The sequence below is a fragment of the Mus musculus genome, chromosome 6, assembly GCF_000001635.26.
Source record: "Mus musculus strain C57BL/6J chromosome 6, GRCm38.p6 C57BL/6J".
In the NCBI taxonomy this organism is placed as follows: domain Eukaryota; kingdom Metazoa; phylum Chordata; class Mammalia; order Rodentia; family Muridae; genus Mus; species Mus musculus.
The window spans coordinates 56,727,071-56,744,057 of NC_000072.6; the positions used below are offsets into that span (position 1 = coordinate 56,727,071).

At 37.5% G+C, this 16,987-nt stretch overlaps 1 protein-coding gene across 2 annotated transcripts in view; it reads left to right on the forward strand.

Annotated features, from left to right (window-relative positions):
* Nucleotides 1–16,987, forward strand: part of Avl9 (AVL9 cell migration associated) — a 47,074-nt gene that overhangs the window by 12,232 nt on the left and 17,855 nt on the right. Inside the window, exons 5-12 of one of the 2 annotated variants that reach the window (XM_006506790.3) lie at nucleotides 1,118–1,207; nucleotides 1,527–1,593; nucleotides 2,650–2,690; nucleotides 3,572–3,641; nucleotides 8,293–8,362; nucleotides 9,368–9,906; nucleotides 14,299–14,433; nucleotides 16,262–16,481. In XM_006506790.3, coding sequence (XP_006506853.1) covers nucleotides 8,338–8,362; nucleotides 9,368–9,906; nucleotides 14,299–14,433; nucleotides 16,262–16,481 — 919 coding nt within the window. In that variant the 5' untranslated portion in view covers nucleotides 1,118–1,207; nucleotides 1,527–1,593; nucleotides 2,650–2,690; nucleotides 3,572–3,641; nucleotides 8,293–8,337. The remainder of the gene's footprint in view (nucleotides 1–1,117; nucleotides 1,208–1,526; nucleotides 1,594–2,649; nucleotides 2,691–3,571; nucleotides 3,642–8,292; nucleotides 8,363–9,367; nucleotides 9,907–14,298; nucleotides 14,434–16,261; nucleotides 16,482–16,987) is intronic. The other variant, NM_030235.1, reaches the window with a different exon arrangement.

Consider the following 16,987-nt stretch of genomic DNA (forward strand, 5'->3'; position numbering starts at 1 on the left):
TTACATGTGTGTGTGAAAAATACTCCCCAGTTAATTTGTACATGTGGCCAGTTATCCATAACATAGGAATAATATCACATATGTAAGTAGATACATGCCGAAAGGCTACCAGAGTAGTCACCCTTCAAAGGGCAATTTTGATAACAGAAACTGAGTTTTCTGTGTGTCTGGTATTAATTCTTACCAGACATTTTATATAACATTGTCATTTTTATTTTCCTAACAATGTTGAGATATCTTTGTTAGTCTCATTTTACAAATACCCATATTTTAGAGTAACAATATCTAATTCTCATGTGAGACTACTAAACATGGAAATAGGATAAAAATGCAATTTTGTCATATCTAAAACTAAGGAATGAAAATAGCTTACTTAGAAAGGTTCACTTGTTCATAGTGCATTGTAGTGGATATGAAAATGTAATGATATTGTACTTAATGATAACAGTCATCTATTCACCAGGATGGATACTAATTACTAATTACTAGTTCAGTATAAATTACTTGCATTCTAAAAGGGAGAAATAAATGAGAAAATGTCTCAAATGTAAATAAAAGGGTGTATATGATCTATCTTAGGTAGGAAAAATAGGAATTGAAGAGTAACTTTGTTCACATATACAAAAAGAGAACCAACCATCCTCAGATTATGGGAAAGGATGTGAGCTTAAATCAAATCATGAGTGTTCAACTTGGTGTAAGAACCAGACTGCTTAAGCATGATTAAATGTTACCACAATAGAGTGAAATGCAGTAGCCATTGACATTGTTGTGTCACTGTGTGTCAAAGACTCTCTAAGTGCTTTATGTACTCCTAAACACAGCCATAGAAGCTGTACCTTTTGGTATACAGGGTCAGCCTGGTGAGGAGGTATGAAGAAGTTAAGGACATTTAATTAAACAGGCTGAAAGATGGAGCAATTTTGCCAAGATAGCTTTCACCTGCTGCCAAAGAGTGGGACTAGGTGATTTCACAGCTTCTGGTTCTGAATTTGGGCCCTACAGTTGGTAGTTAATAACTTTCATCCCTAATATCTTCAAATTAAAAGCTGTAGGAATTTGTTTACTGCTGTTGTTCACTATGTTCAACCTAATAATGGTTTCTCTTTTTCTTTAGCCTCTTTATGGCTTACTTCAAGCAAAACTCCAACTCATTACACATGCATATTTTGAAGAAAAAGATTTTTCCCAAATTTCCATTCTAAAGGTAACTAATTTCGATACTGATGTATTTCGGTGAATGGTAGCTTAATGAGTCAAATAGCTCTTGTGGCAGTTCTATGAAGGATAGTCCTGATAGTTTAAGATAAACATTGCATGAAAGTCCATTTGCTCGGGCCTGAGATGGTTCAGTGCTTAAGAGCTCTTACAGAGGGCCCAAGCTTGGTTCCTAGCATCCACATTGGATGGCTCACAACCACCAAGACTAAGACTGCCTACACAGTTCTTTTCTGGTCATCGTATTTCTGGAAGTTTAGTGGCTAAAGTGACAGTGTAAAGTTCTAAACTTGGTCTGCATTCCACAGGAGCTCTATGAACATATGAACAGTTCCTTGGGAGGGGCCTCATTAGAAGGATCGCAGGTGTATCTTGGTAAGTAACTTGCAGGGCAAGCTTTATTTTCAAAGTTTTCTGTTGTCAAACTGAGTTGCATGTAACTGTTGATGATCAGAACTGTTAAGCATATGTGCACTCCATTGAATATTAATCAACTAATAAATTTCACACAACCTTTGTATGGGATCTAAGTTCTTAAGTTTGCTTCTTCCTTAAATACTCAGCATTCATCCTGAGATGGATCATTATTTTATACTGGTGATGATATTCACATGTATTGCAGAGGCAAGTTTCAGCTTTTTAGAATAGTACTGGACTTCTTTCCATTAATGCTGATCAGCTCAATTCCAATAGAATGGTGCTGCTTAGCTCTTGACTGAGATTCTTCAATTTGGGGGTGGGCGTGGGGGGGTTGTTAATGTACACTATTGACAGCACAAAAAAAAAATCCATTGTCAGCTGACGTAGTCAATACATACTATTTTGTGATAAAGAGTTGTAATGATATGGTAATTTGTGTTTCCTCAGTTTCCATTTCAGTGTGAAGTAGCCAAGTTGTGGTTTACTAGTGCAGTTTTAGAAAGTCAGCTAGATAGTCCTGCTCTGAGACTGTATTTATACATTGTTTTCTCTTTTACTATTGGTGTTAGAGATATGTGAATGGAAAACATTGTGATTCAGAAATAGTAGATATGTAATGCAGTGACCAGAGTTCACATTTAAAAGACTGGGGCTGCCATTATGGTGTAAGCTTTATGATTTTTAAATTTATGTGGTTTATGTGTGTAGAATAGAAGTGTTACACCCAGTGTCTAAAACTGTATCCACTAATAGTATAGACATAACTGTATCATATTACAGTTCATAAAATTTAAAAGCCACATTTTAAGTGCTCAGTGACCACATGGCTAATGTGTCTGACAGGTAATATTTTAAACATCTTTATTCTTGGGGAAGATTTTGTTAGACAATACGCTTTCTGACTATATATGTATTTCACCAAATATTACATAAATGCTTGAATATTTACATATTTTCATTTGCTGTTTTAGATATTCTCTTTCACATTTAGCTCTCCTGTTTGCATTGTAGGTTTGTCTCCTCGAGATCTTGTCCTTCATTTTCGACACAAGGTGTGATAGATATCCTTCAACTTGCGATGTACTGAAATGGGAGAGGCTGTGCTTGTGTTCCTTTTCCTTCGAACTCAGTGGGCAGCATCACAATCAGCTGGCGGCATAATTGTGGTTTTGCTCTTCTAAGACAGCTTCTTAACTATACAAGGCTGGAGGCGACAGGAGTATTTGTGTGGTAAAAGTCTGGGAGTACCTCTTGCTCAATAGAGTTGGCTTTTGATTTCTTTATTCTGCAGTCTTTGCAGTTTCACTTAGTATGGTGTTTCCCTGAAAGTGTAATATTTTTCTATATGAATTAATTCTTTTTGTTGTTGTCATTTTGGTGTCAGATATTATGGTCCTTATTGTTAAAGCGTAAGTTGCCAAGGACACACACGCACATAGTCACTTATTTACCAAACTTTTATTGACTATGTAAATGCATGTATCCGAAACTAGCCTTGAACTCACTGTGTAGCTAAAGATAGCCCTGAATTTGTGACTCTCCTGCCTCTACCTCCCAGTGCTGAGATTACAAGTATGAACCACCATGCCTAATTTACATTTCTGGGGATCTGAACACCAGGCTCTCACACATTACCAACTAAGCCATTCCCCAGCCTCAAATCTCTGCCTCTTCAGAAACTTGAAAATTTTCAAGCAGAGATGACACTATTCCTTCCAAAACAAAGATTATTTCAATCAAAGGTTAAGTGATTCACAATTTTAGAGAACATAGCTAATGCTTAATTTCTCAGTTCAAGTTCAGAGTTTCTCGTTTCTTAAGTCGTATAATTATTTAATATTGTTTATATGATTATATTTGAAAAAATGAAATAGCAAATTATTAATAGATCTGAGTTCTTGTTTTAAGATAGTATTTCTTTCTTTTTCTGCAGGTCTTGATCCTGTTTAAGCTAATTCTTCTTGAAAAGAAGGTGAGATACAGAAGGATAAAAGGAAGAACAGGTTTTTTATTTTTTATTGTCATTTTTACATACTATTATAATGTGGGAATTAAGGATTAACTATTAAGACATATTTTGTCTATTAAATGAAACACAAAATTATTTTTTTACTGTCATACACATACAAATCTGTGTGTTCTTTTTGGAGACAGTTTGATAGTATATTGAATTGTACTGTCACCATAAGTTTAAACTAACTTACAGAAAAGGAAATATGTTTGTTCACTGAGACTTCAGGGTTGATGGTTGACTTGGTGCTTCTAGGGTATCACAATGTTGGGTTTTCTCCTTGTCCTACAGTCCAGCTAGTTTTACTCAGAGCTGATCTCCCTTGTATACAATAAACTGCCAACAGTAATTTGGCTATTTGCTTCCTCAGACATAATACCACTTCCCATAATACTACTTTCTAAGCTATTGAATATGAATTTGTCCCATCAATTTGTTATCAAAAGTCTGCCTGTACTAATTGGCTTAAACTTGGGTTCCAGACCACTGTGTACTCCAAAGAGATGGGCTTGCCATGATCATTGTGGACCTCAGGTCTAATAGCCTATTCCAGCTTACCACTTTCTTTTATAGAAGTTTGTTGTTTTTAAGACTTATTTTATTTGTATTTATGTGTATGTGTATAGGTGTGTGCATGTGCTTACAGGTTCCTGTAGAAGCTGAAAACAGGACATCAGATACTCTAATTGTGGTTACAGGGTACCTAATGTGAGTGCTAGGAATTGAACTCAGGTCTTTTGCAAGAGCAATAGCTGTTCTTAACTGTTGACCCATAATAAGAGTTTTACTGGAAAAGAGGCATATCTACTGTTTACTTATTGTTTGTAGCTGTTTTCACTCTTTAGGAGCAGTCGCGTAGTTAATGAGAGACTATATGGCTCACAAAGCAAATGTATCTGTCCCTTTTTTAGAAAAAGTTGAAATTATGCTTTAGACTAATCAGAAGCTAGCCCTGAAATACAACCAGTTTTATATCCCATATTAACTGTATTCAGTGCACCTAAAGTAAAGGGAATATTGAGGGATCAGCCATGCACTATGTTCATTATGGCTTATTACCTTAAGCGAATTGTTCCTTTGCCCCAGTAATTCTCTCAATAGAGATTTTTTTTTTTCACAATTAATCTGGGTTGAATGCAAACTACCGGAAAGAGTCATTTAAAATGAGTTAAAAATCAGTAGCTAATTATTTTGTGTGTCCCATTTAACTCCAAACAATAAACATTCCCAAATACTTTTTATTATCAAGATGTTTCATGGCACATTAGGTTCATTTATTTTTACCTAAATAGTGTGAGTGTTTTGCCTGTATTTGTATATATGTACTACATGTGTACCTAGTGCCCCCAGAGTATCAGAAGAAGGTATCAGATCCCCTGGAACTGGAGTTATATAAGGTTGTGAACTGCTGTGTGGGTGCTGGGAACTGAACCTGATCATCTGCAAAATCAGTCAGTGTTTATCACTGAGCCATTTCTCCAGTCCTGTGTTCTATTAACTATGATCCTATTTTATAAACAAATACAGATTCACTGAAAGAAGGCCGTAGAATAAAAATGCAGTCTGTTTTCAAGTTTCCCTAGATGTTTTAACCTCCTTTTCTTTCTTTTTTCCTTTTTTTGGGGGGGGTTGGGGAGTGGGGCTAGGACAGGATCTTAAATGTGATCCAGGCTGTTTGAAAACTTATAGTCCTGTTGCCTCTAACATCTGAATCCTGGGATTAGAAGCATACATTACCACTTGTAGCTATAATAATGTCCTTGATAGCTGATTTATTTTTCTTTTAGTTCCTTATGTTAATTTTATTTGCCTAGAAATAATGTAATTATAATACACCGTGTGAAGTAGAGAATTTTTTTGTCAATGAAGTGTTAAGTATCATTGTGGGGACTTAGGAGAATGGAGTTTTACTCTAATTAGGACACTAGGGGTTGGGGAAGTGGCTCAGTCAGGAGAGTGCTTGTGATGCAGTACAAGCACCTGAGCTCAGATCCCCAGTGCCCATGTGAAAAGACAAGCTGGCATAGGAGCACGTTCTGAAAGCTCTGCACTGGAGAAATAGAGGCTGAAATCTGTCACTTGCTGGCTAGCCCATCTGGCCAGTCTGTGAGCTCCAGATTTAAATTAGAGACTTTGTCCTAAAATGTAATAAGGTGGAGAAGCAATTGGAAAAGACACCTGATGCCTCACTCCAGCTTCCACACACATTGAGATGTGTACATGAACACATAAAAATGAACACAAAATAAAGATTAAAAACCCAGGCATAGGGGCTGGCTCATAGGAAATGACTCAGCATTTAAGAGCACTAGCTATTTTTTCAGTCATAGGGTTTGATTCCCAGTACCCACATGGTAGCTCATAACCATCTATAATTCCAGTACCAGGGTGTCTGATGTTCTCTTCTGCCTTGCTGCAAGCACCCAGCAGCACACATTGTTCATGCAGACAAAACCACAGAAACTAAGATTTAATTTTTAATAATTCTGGTGCTCTATTTTAAAAAGAAAAGAACAAAAAGAAACCCAGACATAGTATCACAGGCTTGTAATCTCAGCCCTTAGAAGGCTAAAGCAGGAGAATTATGGCAGGTTCCAGAACAGCCTGGGCTGCACAGTAACTACCTGACTTTCACACTCTTAAATTTTACTTATGGTGTACTTTAGTCTGCATTTATTTCTCTGATATCTCTGGCCTATTCCATCAATCTCTCTCTTTTTTTAAGATTTTATTTCTTTTATATATGTGTAAGTACACTGTTGCTGTTTCAAACATGACAGAAGAAGGCATCGGATCTCATTACACATAGTTGTGAGCCACCATGTGTTTGCTGGGAATTGAACTCAGGACCAGTCAGTGTTCTTAACTGCTGAGCCATCTCTCCAGCCCCCATCAATCTCTTAGTAATTTATCTTGTATAAAAATTACAGATTTAAAGAATGTTGAGCTGGGTTTTCAATGTCTTTATAGAAAGATAATGAGGGTGTCTCTAATTAACTTTATAGATAAAATGATAAAATGTATAGGCAGTTCTTTTTTATCGAGGAACCAGTCAAGAATCCTATATTACGTTTCTAGTTCCTGCTAATGTCAAATTACTCTATAGCACAATGATAGTACATCTAACTCCAGGTCAAATTGTACTATCATCACTTCATACTCATTTTTTAAAGATCTATCTTATGTTTAACTGTATGTTTTTGTGTGTATCTGTGTATATGAGTGCAGCTATGCCCAAAATCCAGGAGATCTTTGGATCCTCTGGAACTGATAAGCATTTTTGGACCACCTGATGTGGGTGCTGGGACCTAACTCAGGTCTTCTGCTAAAGTAGTATACTTTCTTAACCACTTGACTATCTTCTTAGTCCTGCCGCTTTTTCCCATTTCTTCTTGAATTTCATGACATTGGGACTTTTTAATTGATCTTTATCTGTATGGGTGTATGTACACTTATACACAGGCATGTGCACCTGTGCCTGCATGCTGAGGCTAGCAGAGGGTAATGGGTATCCTCGTCTATCAATCACCCTATTCATTTTGAGTCAGGATCTCTTTTAACCTGGGACTATTCTTTCAGATATACAGGAAACCAGCAGGCCTCAGCAATCAGCTAGGCTCTGCCCACCTCAGAGCTGCTATTTACAAGCTTGTTATGTGGGGGCATTGGAACCTGCACTTCAATCCTCATGATTGGCACTTTTTTAAATTATGGAATGCTTCATGAATTTGCACATCATCTTTGCAAGGAGTCATTTCTCTGTTTAGTTCCAATTTTAGTATCTGTGGTGTTGAAGTGGGTGCGATTGGCACTTTTAAAGAGAATCTAGTCAAGTATTACAGAATTAAATATATGATTGTTTTCCTGTGGTTACTTTCATTTTAAACATATTTAGCAAGATACTAGATCAATGATGATATGACCTCAGAATGTGACACAACTGTATGGTTCTTGGTAATAAGAATTTTGATCATTTGGTTAAGTCGACAAACTACCTTAATCAATGATTTGTGGGACAATGAATCTAAATGTTGTGACTATTCAGTTGCCCAACAATCTCCCATGGTCATTTGGTGTCTGTCTGCAGTATTTTTTAAGTTACATATTTTTATTTATTAAAACCTTATTATAAAGAACTTGAAATTTTTTTTTAAAAAATCATGAAATTAACCAGACCCAAAGTCTGGTTAACTCAATGTGTGTGTGTGTGTGTGCGGGTGCGCTTTTGCATTCCCACAGTCACCAAAGCATATATATATAAAGTCAGAGGACAACTATTTATTTATTTATTTATTTATTTATTTGCTTTGCTTTGCCTTGCATCCTGATAGCAGCTTCTTCTCCTTCTCTTACTCCCAGTCTTTCCCATAGATACCAACCCTCCATGGCATATCAGATTGCAGCAGGACTAGGTGCATCTTCAACTGAGGCTATAGGAGTCAGTCTAGTTAGGGAAAAAGGATCCAAAGGCAGGCAGTAGAGTCAGAGACAGCTCTGTTCCAGTTGTTAGGGATTCCACATGAAGACTAAGCTGTACATCTGCTCATGGGCTTTTTAAAGTCTTATTCTTATGCAAAGAATCCTCCCCTTATTATTACAGCCTTGTGAATTTTGTAGTTTAATTTCATTTTCATCCATTTCAGGTTCTGTTTTACATTTCTCCAGTGAATAGATTGGTGGGTGCACTAATGACTGTGTTATCCCTTTTTCCAGGTAAGAGGATAACCATTACTACTTTTGCTTATTGTTATTGAAATTTTGACCTTTTAATAATAAAAGTATACAAAAAGTAAACTCATTAGGGTTAATATTTCCATTTTAATTTTCCTTTTGGCAATATTTTTTTTTCCTTTAGCCTGGTTTTCTTTCCTTATTTTAATTTTAACATTGGGGAGAGGGATGGTGTAAGCCATGGCATGCTGGTGGTCAGAGGACAACCTGTGAGAGTGTACCCCCCATTGTGTGTTGTGGTATTCAACCTAGGTTGTCAGGTTTGGCTTGGCAACAAGCACCCTTACCCATCTTGCCAGCTCCCTTTTTGTTTGTTTGTTTGTTTGTTTGTTTCAATTTTTTATTAGATATTTTCTTCATTTACATTTCAAATGCGATCCCGAAAGTCCCCTATACCCTCCCCCTGCCCTGCTCCCCTACCTACCCATTCCCACTTCTTGGCCCTGGTGTTCCCCTGTACTGGGGCATATGAAGTTTGCAAGACCAGGGTGCCTCTCTTCCCAATGATGGCCGACTAGGCCATCTTCTCCTACATATACAGCTAGAGACATGAGCTTTGGGAGTACTGGTTTTAGTTCATATTGTTGTTCCACCTATAGGGTTGCAGACCCCTTCAGCTCCTTGGGTACTTTCTCTAGCGCCTCCATTGGGGGCCCTGTGTTCCATCCAATAGATGACTGTGAGTATCCACTTCTGTATTTGCCAGGCACTGGCATAGCTGTCATAACTTACTTTGTAGACCAGGCTAGCTTCAAACTCAAGAGAACTACCTGCCTTTGCCTCTTAAGTGCTTGGATTATTTTGTGTGCTATCACACTCAACTTTCCCAGCTTTTTCTTTTTTTACAAAAAATTTCATTTAAAAAGATGCAAATACAGCTTTTGAAAAAATTTTATAGGAAATTTCCACTATATAAAACAGGAACTACACCTTATTTTCTTCCATATTATTATAAGCCAAGCTGTTCTTCAATATTTTATATTGTAGGCATGATTGAGCATGGCCTCAGTGACTGTTCTCAGTATAGACCTCGAAAGAGTATGTCTGAAGATGCTGGACCTCAGGAAAGTAATCCCTCTGCAGATGATTTTACTTCTGAGTCTACTTCTGACGTCTTAAATACCAGCTTGGAAACTGTCACAAGAGTCATGGCAGTAAACCATGGCGAAGATGCTGTGCCCAAGACGGAGAAGCCTTACTTCCAAGTAGAAGGTAACAACAACAAAGGACAGGAACCCAGTGATTCTGGCCGATATTTGGAACTTCCACCCCGTCCATCTCCAGAGTCTTCAGAAAGTGACTGGGAAACGTTGGATCCTAGTGTCTTAGAGGATGCCAGCTTGAAAGAAAGGGAGCAGATGGGGTCAGACCAGACACACTTATTCCAAAAGGACTCTCTGCCCTCGGACAGTCCTCCAATTACTGTACAGCCTCAAGCTAATAACAGGCAGGTGGTCCTGATACCAGGGCTCATTTCTGGTTTGGAAGAAGACCAATATGGCATGCCTCTGGCCATCTTTACAAAGGTAAAATGGACTGTCCTTTATTGAGGACATTAATTGTAACTTTATGTGTTTGGACACATTTTTGGGTCTTAAAGTTCTCCTTGAAAACTGGGAAATACCTAATGAATAATGCTGTTAGATAAAGATGTTGGACTTTTAAAGAAAACCTGAAATATTTTAAAGACAAAGAATTTTAAAATTACTGTGTTTATATTGTAATTGTTAATATGAGATCTTGGGGGATGAACAAGAAAGGAAAGGTTATGATTAATAAGTGATATGTTTGTGTGAGGTTCACAAGGGGTTAAATGAACCTTGACATACCTGGGAAGAAGAAATCTTAACTGAGAAAATACCTCCATAAGATTGGCCAAGGGCAAGTCTATAGGGCATTTTCCTCATCAAATATTGATATGAGAGAGCCAGCCCCCTATGGTTGGTGCCATCTCTGGGTGGATGGTTTTGGGTTGTTTTAAGAGCAAGCTGAGCAAGCCATGGGAAATAAGCCAGTAATAACTAACCTTCCTCCATGATTTCTTTTCTAATTTCACTCAGTGATGAATGTGACCTGAGAGTTGTAAAGTGAAATAGACCCCTTCTGTCCCAATTTGCTTTTGGTCATGGTATATTATCACAGCAATAGAAGCCCTAAGAAATATACATACATATGCCATGTGTACTTAGTGTCCAAGGAGTACTAGATCTCTGTAAAGTGGAGTGACAGACAGTTGGAACCTACCATTAGTGTGCAATGAGACCCAGGTCCCCTGCAAAGCATCAGGTACTACTAGCAGTTGAGTCATCCTTCCAACCCCAAATTGTAAAATTTCTTTAACTGCCATTGTTTCTGCATGTCCAAGAGCACTTCTTACCAGGAGGCAAATGGACTGAAGAAGAATTTTGGTTTTGAGGATCAGATTCCTCAGAGTAATCTGAATCTTTTCAATAAACCATGTTAGTTGCTAGATTTATGCGCTTTATGCCAGTACTAAATATGTGATAGGCTTACCACTGTTACTGTGATAAATATGTGATAGGCTTACCACTGTTACTGTGATAAAGGAGTCTTTTTTCCCCTTGGTATCATCTTTCATTGTGTGTTGAGTAAAACCCAGTGTGTTGCTTAATCACATTTCTAACTACAAATACTGATCCTTTAGGTCAGTAACTTTGGAAGATTAGATGTTCTAAAAACCAAATTGTCTTTAAGCTGTTTTCCCTTGGGATTCTTTCACTTCATTATTTTTATCTTACATGTATAAAGTTTGGCCTGTATGTATATGTATGCATTACAGTGCCTGATCAGGTCAGAAGAGGGTGTCAAATCCTCTGGAGCTCAGGTGACAGAAGGTTGTGAGCTACCATGTGGGTACAGCTAATAGCCTGTGGTCTGTTTTTGGTTTTGCTTTTGTTTTGTTTTGAGGAGGTTTTGTGTGTGTCCTGGAACTCTATTTATAGACCAAGCTGGCCTCTAATTCAGAGGTTCTCCTGCCTCTGCCTCCCAAATGCTGGAATTAAAAGCATGTGCCACCACCTCCCAGCTTCACCCTGTACTTTCAATCTCCTAGCCAGTTCCCCAGCTCTTAGTATTTGAACTTGGATGAGAATGATGTCATGTCATCCTTACAGGCCAGGTTTACTATGTAAGCCCTAGAGGTTACATCAGATTGTTAATAATTTGTATGACCTTTTTCTGAGAGCTTATTTAAGAAATACACAGAAGGAGCTGAAGAGACAGCTCAGTGGTTAAGAGCACTGATTGCTTTTCCAGAGGTCCTGATTTCAATTTTCAGCAACCACATGTGGCTCACAACCATCTGTAATGGGACCTGGTGCCCTCTTCTGGTGTGTCTGAAGACAGCAACAGTGTACTCATATAGAATATATAAATCTTTTTTTTTTAAGAAGTAATAAAAGGGCTAAGGAAATGATGAGTCTAGAACTACTATCCAGCAGAACAAGAGAAATAGAAAAAAAATTGAAACAAATCATACCTGTGTACTCATGCTCTGCTGCCATGCAAATGAGTAAGCAGAGGAACACTGAAAGGGGAATGGCGTGAGATAAGCTGAGAAAAGAGATGGAATAGCATTTGGGGTGTGCAAGTCCAGTATTGTGGGCCTTCCTTCTGATCGAGTACTGGAGTTGGGCACACACTGGCATAGTTAAGTGTTGGGATGACTAGAAAGGACTGGGGATCCTTTTCTGTTCAATTTCCTGTGTCAGCTTTCCTCTCCAATCACAAGTCAGTTAGGAAAATCAGTTGATGTACCATAAAAACTGATTAAAAGTTACTTTGTTTTAATTTCTATATGCCAGTTTAAAACAAGGTATTTTAACTAGTGAAATTTAATTTTCTCAGCTATGTAACAGTGATGACACATGATGACTGTGACCCAACGCTTTGGTAGCTGAGACATGAGGATCCTGAGTTTGAAGCCAGCCCAAGATGAGAATCGTATCTCAGAAAATAAAAAAAAAATCACATAGCTTCTCAACTTGTAACTGAATATATAGAATTTATTTTAGTATTTGGATATTTGAAGGGGATATGAATAATATCCCATTATATTCTACCCTACTTTTTTATTAATTCACTCATCAACTGATCATTGCCTCCAACTTTTGGCTACTATGAATACTTCAGAGAATATTGATATGCAAATATCTCAATAATGTTTGCTTATAATTTTTATTTTTGTAATTTCTGTGTCAGTGTATGTTTACCATACACGATAATTATTCTCTGTTTTTTTGTCTTGTTCTTTATCAGTATATGGTGCCATTTCATGTATGGATGTTGAGTTGTCTTAGTTAAGTGGGAAGCCAGGAGTAGGTTTGGATATGAAATCTGCTTTTTTGGAAAAAATATATTCTTCTATAATCATATTCTGGCACCTTCCAAAGATTTTTAATTAAGTTGAACATCATGAAAAGAAAAGTAGTGACACCATATTAAAGCTATTTTGAACAGTTGTATCAATATGTAGTATTTTCACATGGTTCAGTAGTAAAAAGTCCAAAGCACCTGTAATAAAATTTTCTGTGGCCTGAGAATGTACAGTGCATGCCTAGCATACACACAGCACTGGATTCAACCCAGAACCAAGAAGAAATGTTTCCTAATCCATCTCTTCTACCCTTCTGCCTTCTCTGATAGCTGTGAACATCGCCAGTGTCTATCTTTTTATAGCCTAAGGAAATGCATAGGCTTTCCCCTATCCCTTTTACACAAATGATAGCAGTCCGAACCCATCTTTATCTATCCCTTGATCACATTTACATTTCTGAGAATTGAACTTCATCACTACAGGGTTTCTCTGTGTAGCCCTGGCTGTCCTGGAACTCACTCTGTAGATCAGGCTGGCCTCGAACTCAGAAATCCACCTGACTCTGCCTCCCAAGTGCTGGGATTATAGGCGTGCAACACCACTCCCAGCACATCAGCACTTTCTATAGTTTTAGAATATGCCATTATATGGCTAGAAATATATCTACTCCAGTTTTTACGAAGTTATAAATAAAAAGTGCTATGTTAAATAATTTAAAAATACACTAACAGATGAGCAGGCATATCTGTGAGATAAATTTAGGTAAAGAGTGTGTGTGTGTGTTCTCAAGCCAAGGTTCTTTTTACGTAGCCCCGTTGAAATATTCACAGGAAAATAGAAACAGTTACTGAAAGATTCTGAATCAGCATAGGTTTTCAGTAAGTGTGATGTTTTATGTACAACCTGAGGCTACAAACAGATCAGAGATTCAACAGCTCTGTCCTGCCTTTATGCACAAATCTTTACCACTGACCACACCCTCAACTCTGGGGATTGGGCTGGGTTGGGCTTGCTTTTTTTGGTTGATTGGTTTGCAGAATTAAATGCCTATTGAGGATTAGTGATTCAGCTGTAATTTTAAGTCAGTGCTTTTTCAAATAGAAATTAAAGAGATACTGCCAATGTAACTTTTGCTTTAACTAATTTGTAGCAAATATTTTGACATATCTTTGTATTGTGTCTAACAGTAAACTAGATGTTTTTCTCTTCTCATTGCACCTAGATGGCTGTGCATGCTCTACAATTCTTAACTGCTTTCTAGTAGACAACATACTTTTTAATGGATATAATATATTTAATTCCCTAAATTAAAAAGGAAGTCAGACTTTAAATTGGACCAAAAATGAAGGGATTAAGTAAGATAGCCTTGCAGAGGTTTGACCATTTGAGAAGAGAATTAGCTAACCACTCACTGGACTTTACTGCAGTCAAGGCAAGGCATTGCTCTATGTGAATATTATTTTAATGAGTCAGAGATTAAATGGGCAGGCAGGGAAGAATGGACAATTTTTTCATGAAAAGAGGAGTGGCTTATTTTATTTTTCACGTTTCTGTTATTTTCTGTTGCTCTTGTAATCCATAGGGATATCTGTGTTTGCCTTACATGGCATTGCAGCAGCATCATCTTCTCTCTGATGTCACTGTTCGGGGATTTGTGGCTGGAGCTACTAACATCCTTTTCCGACAACAGAAGCACCTCAGTGATGCCATTGTGGAAGTACGTTTATGTCTGAGTCTATGAACTTGGCCTGCTGGCTCACTATTCCTTTCCTAAATATAATTATGAACTTATTGTAACAGCATTAATAAGAAAAATAATGTCTACTATATTCTAGTCATTTTAATTTATTTGTTTGTTTATTTATTTATTTATTTATTTATTTCGTTGGGTTGGGTTTTGTTTTGCTTTGTTTTTTGTTTGTTTGTTTGTTTTTTGTTTGTTTTGGTTTTTCGAGACAGGGTTTCTCTGTATAGCCCTGGCTGTCCTGGAACTCACTTTGTAGACCAGGCTGGCCTCGGACTCAGAAATCCGCCTGCCTCTGCCTCCCGAGTGCTGGGATTAAAGGCGTGTACCACCACGCCCGGCTTGCTTTGTTTTTGAGACAGGGTCTCTATGTACCCCTGACTTTCCTGGAACTTACTTTGTAGACCAGGCTTGTCTTGAACTCAGAGATCCACCTGCCTCTTCCTCCCAAGTATTAAAGGAATTAAAGGCATACCTCACTATAAACCACTTTATATTTATTAACTGATCTCATTTTCCTAACAGCCCTCTAAGATACATACTATCTACATTTTGGATATACATAAGCTGAGGGTCACAAGTAAGGGTGATTGTCCCATTATCAAACAACTGATAAATGCTTGAGCAAGGATTCCAGCCTGAGCAAAGCATGCCTATCATGGTCTCAATGCCTTATTAAAATGTGGAATTTTTTCAGAATAATTTATACACATATCCTGCTTAATATGTTCCTGATGTTAAAGAACTTCATAGCAGTTATTCAATACTGTGTCAGTATATTTAAATTTTTAAATTATTCATTTAATTTCACAGTTGAAAAATACTGGGATTCTTTTTAATGCACTGATGTTTTTATAATTACTGACAGATTTATTATCATCCCCAATATAAGTGAGGGAGAAACTTTATACCAGATAGGAGGGTACAGGTGGGAGAAGCATAAAGTGCTTTAGCGTTCACAAGTTGATTGATTGATGTTTTATTAATTCACTCTACAACTAACCTTTGGGGATGAGTTGACTTGTACAGCAGTTGCTAAGTATGTGTAAGGGCCCAACTATAATTACCAGCAGCTAAAGAACAAAACAAAACCTTGCCAGTTAGGTAGGTAGGTATGTATACAGTATATACAGTATGTTTGTGTGTGTGTGTATACAATATTAAAAATATTTCAAAGTGTGCATGCCCTCAAAATGGAAAAATTTGAAGGAATTATAACTAAGTTTATTTTTTTCATGTTAATATAAGGACAAGTTTTATTGTGTATGTATCTATATTTTCCAAAGCAATTATATAATCAAAGATTTTAGAAGCATAATTACTTTTATAGTTCAAAGTCATGTTCTTAGTTGCACATATTTTTTCTGTAAGTCTTTTCTTAAGACTTATTTATATGTGTGCTTATTTTGCCTGCATGCATATATGTGTGTGTACTGTGTGCACACACAGTAACCATGGACATCAGAAGAGGGTGCAAGATCCCCTGGAACTGAATGGATACAAGCAACCATATGAGGCTGTGAAGCAAACGTAGATCATCTCCAAGAGTAGCAAGTGCTCTTAATCACTAAGTCAGCTATCCTCCTCTACCTATAATTTCTAAAATTAGAACAGGCACTTTATTCCATAAAAAGAGAAAGTATACAGAAACCGCAGTGTACACACCTGCCTCTTTCTTAGATTCATCCTTTGAGAATATGTTATTCATATTTTTTAGTTCCAGTTCCCCAGTGGTTCCTTTTTATAACATGACATGGAAATCTGTGTCCCAACTCTGACTTGTACCTGGGCACTCTTCTAGGTGGAAGAAGCACTGATCCAGATCCACGATCCAGAACTTAGGAAGCTGCTTAACCCAACGACGGCTGACCTAAGGTTCGCAGACTACCTGGTGAGGCACGTGACTGAGAACCGGGACGATGTCTTCCTGGATGGCACCGGCTGGGAGGGTGGTGACGAATGGATCCGGGCCCAGTTTGCAGTCTACATCCACGCTCTCCTGGCTGCTACACTGCAGTTAGGTAAGAATCACTCAGCCGGAGCTGGAGAGATGGCTCAGTGGTTAAAAGCACCGACTGCTCTTCTGAAGGTCCTGAGTTCAAATCCCAGCAACCACATGGTGGCTCACAACCATTGGTAATGAGATTTAACATCTTCTTCTGGTACATCTGAAGACCGCTACAGTGTACTTAGATATAATAATAAATAAATCTTTAAAAAAGAGGAAGCACTCAGCCACAATTCTTCTTATAAACCTTCATGTTCTAATTTTTATGGATGTTTTGAGTTGCGTTAGAAAATCACTGGTACCCATACAGACATAATGATGACTCTGACATTTTGAGTACTTTATATGTTTCCAAACCTTTTTCTTTACATATGTTTTAGACTTTGATTTTATGGTTTGGGATAGTCTTTACAGTAGTGACTCTATTTGAACATGTGGTCTGACCATTACTCTTTCTTTCTTTTTGTTTTTTTGTTTTGGTTTGGTTTGGGTTTTGGTTTTGGTTTTTTTCAAGACAGG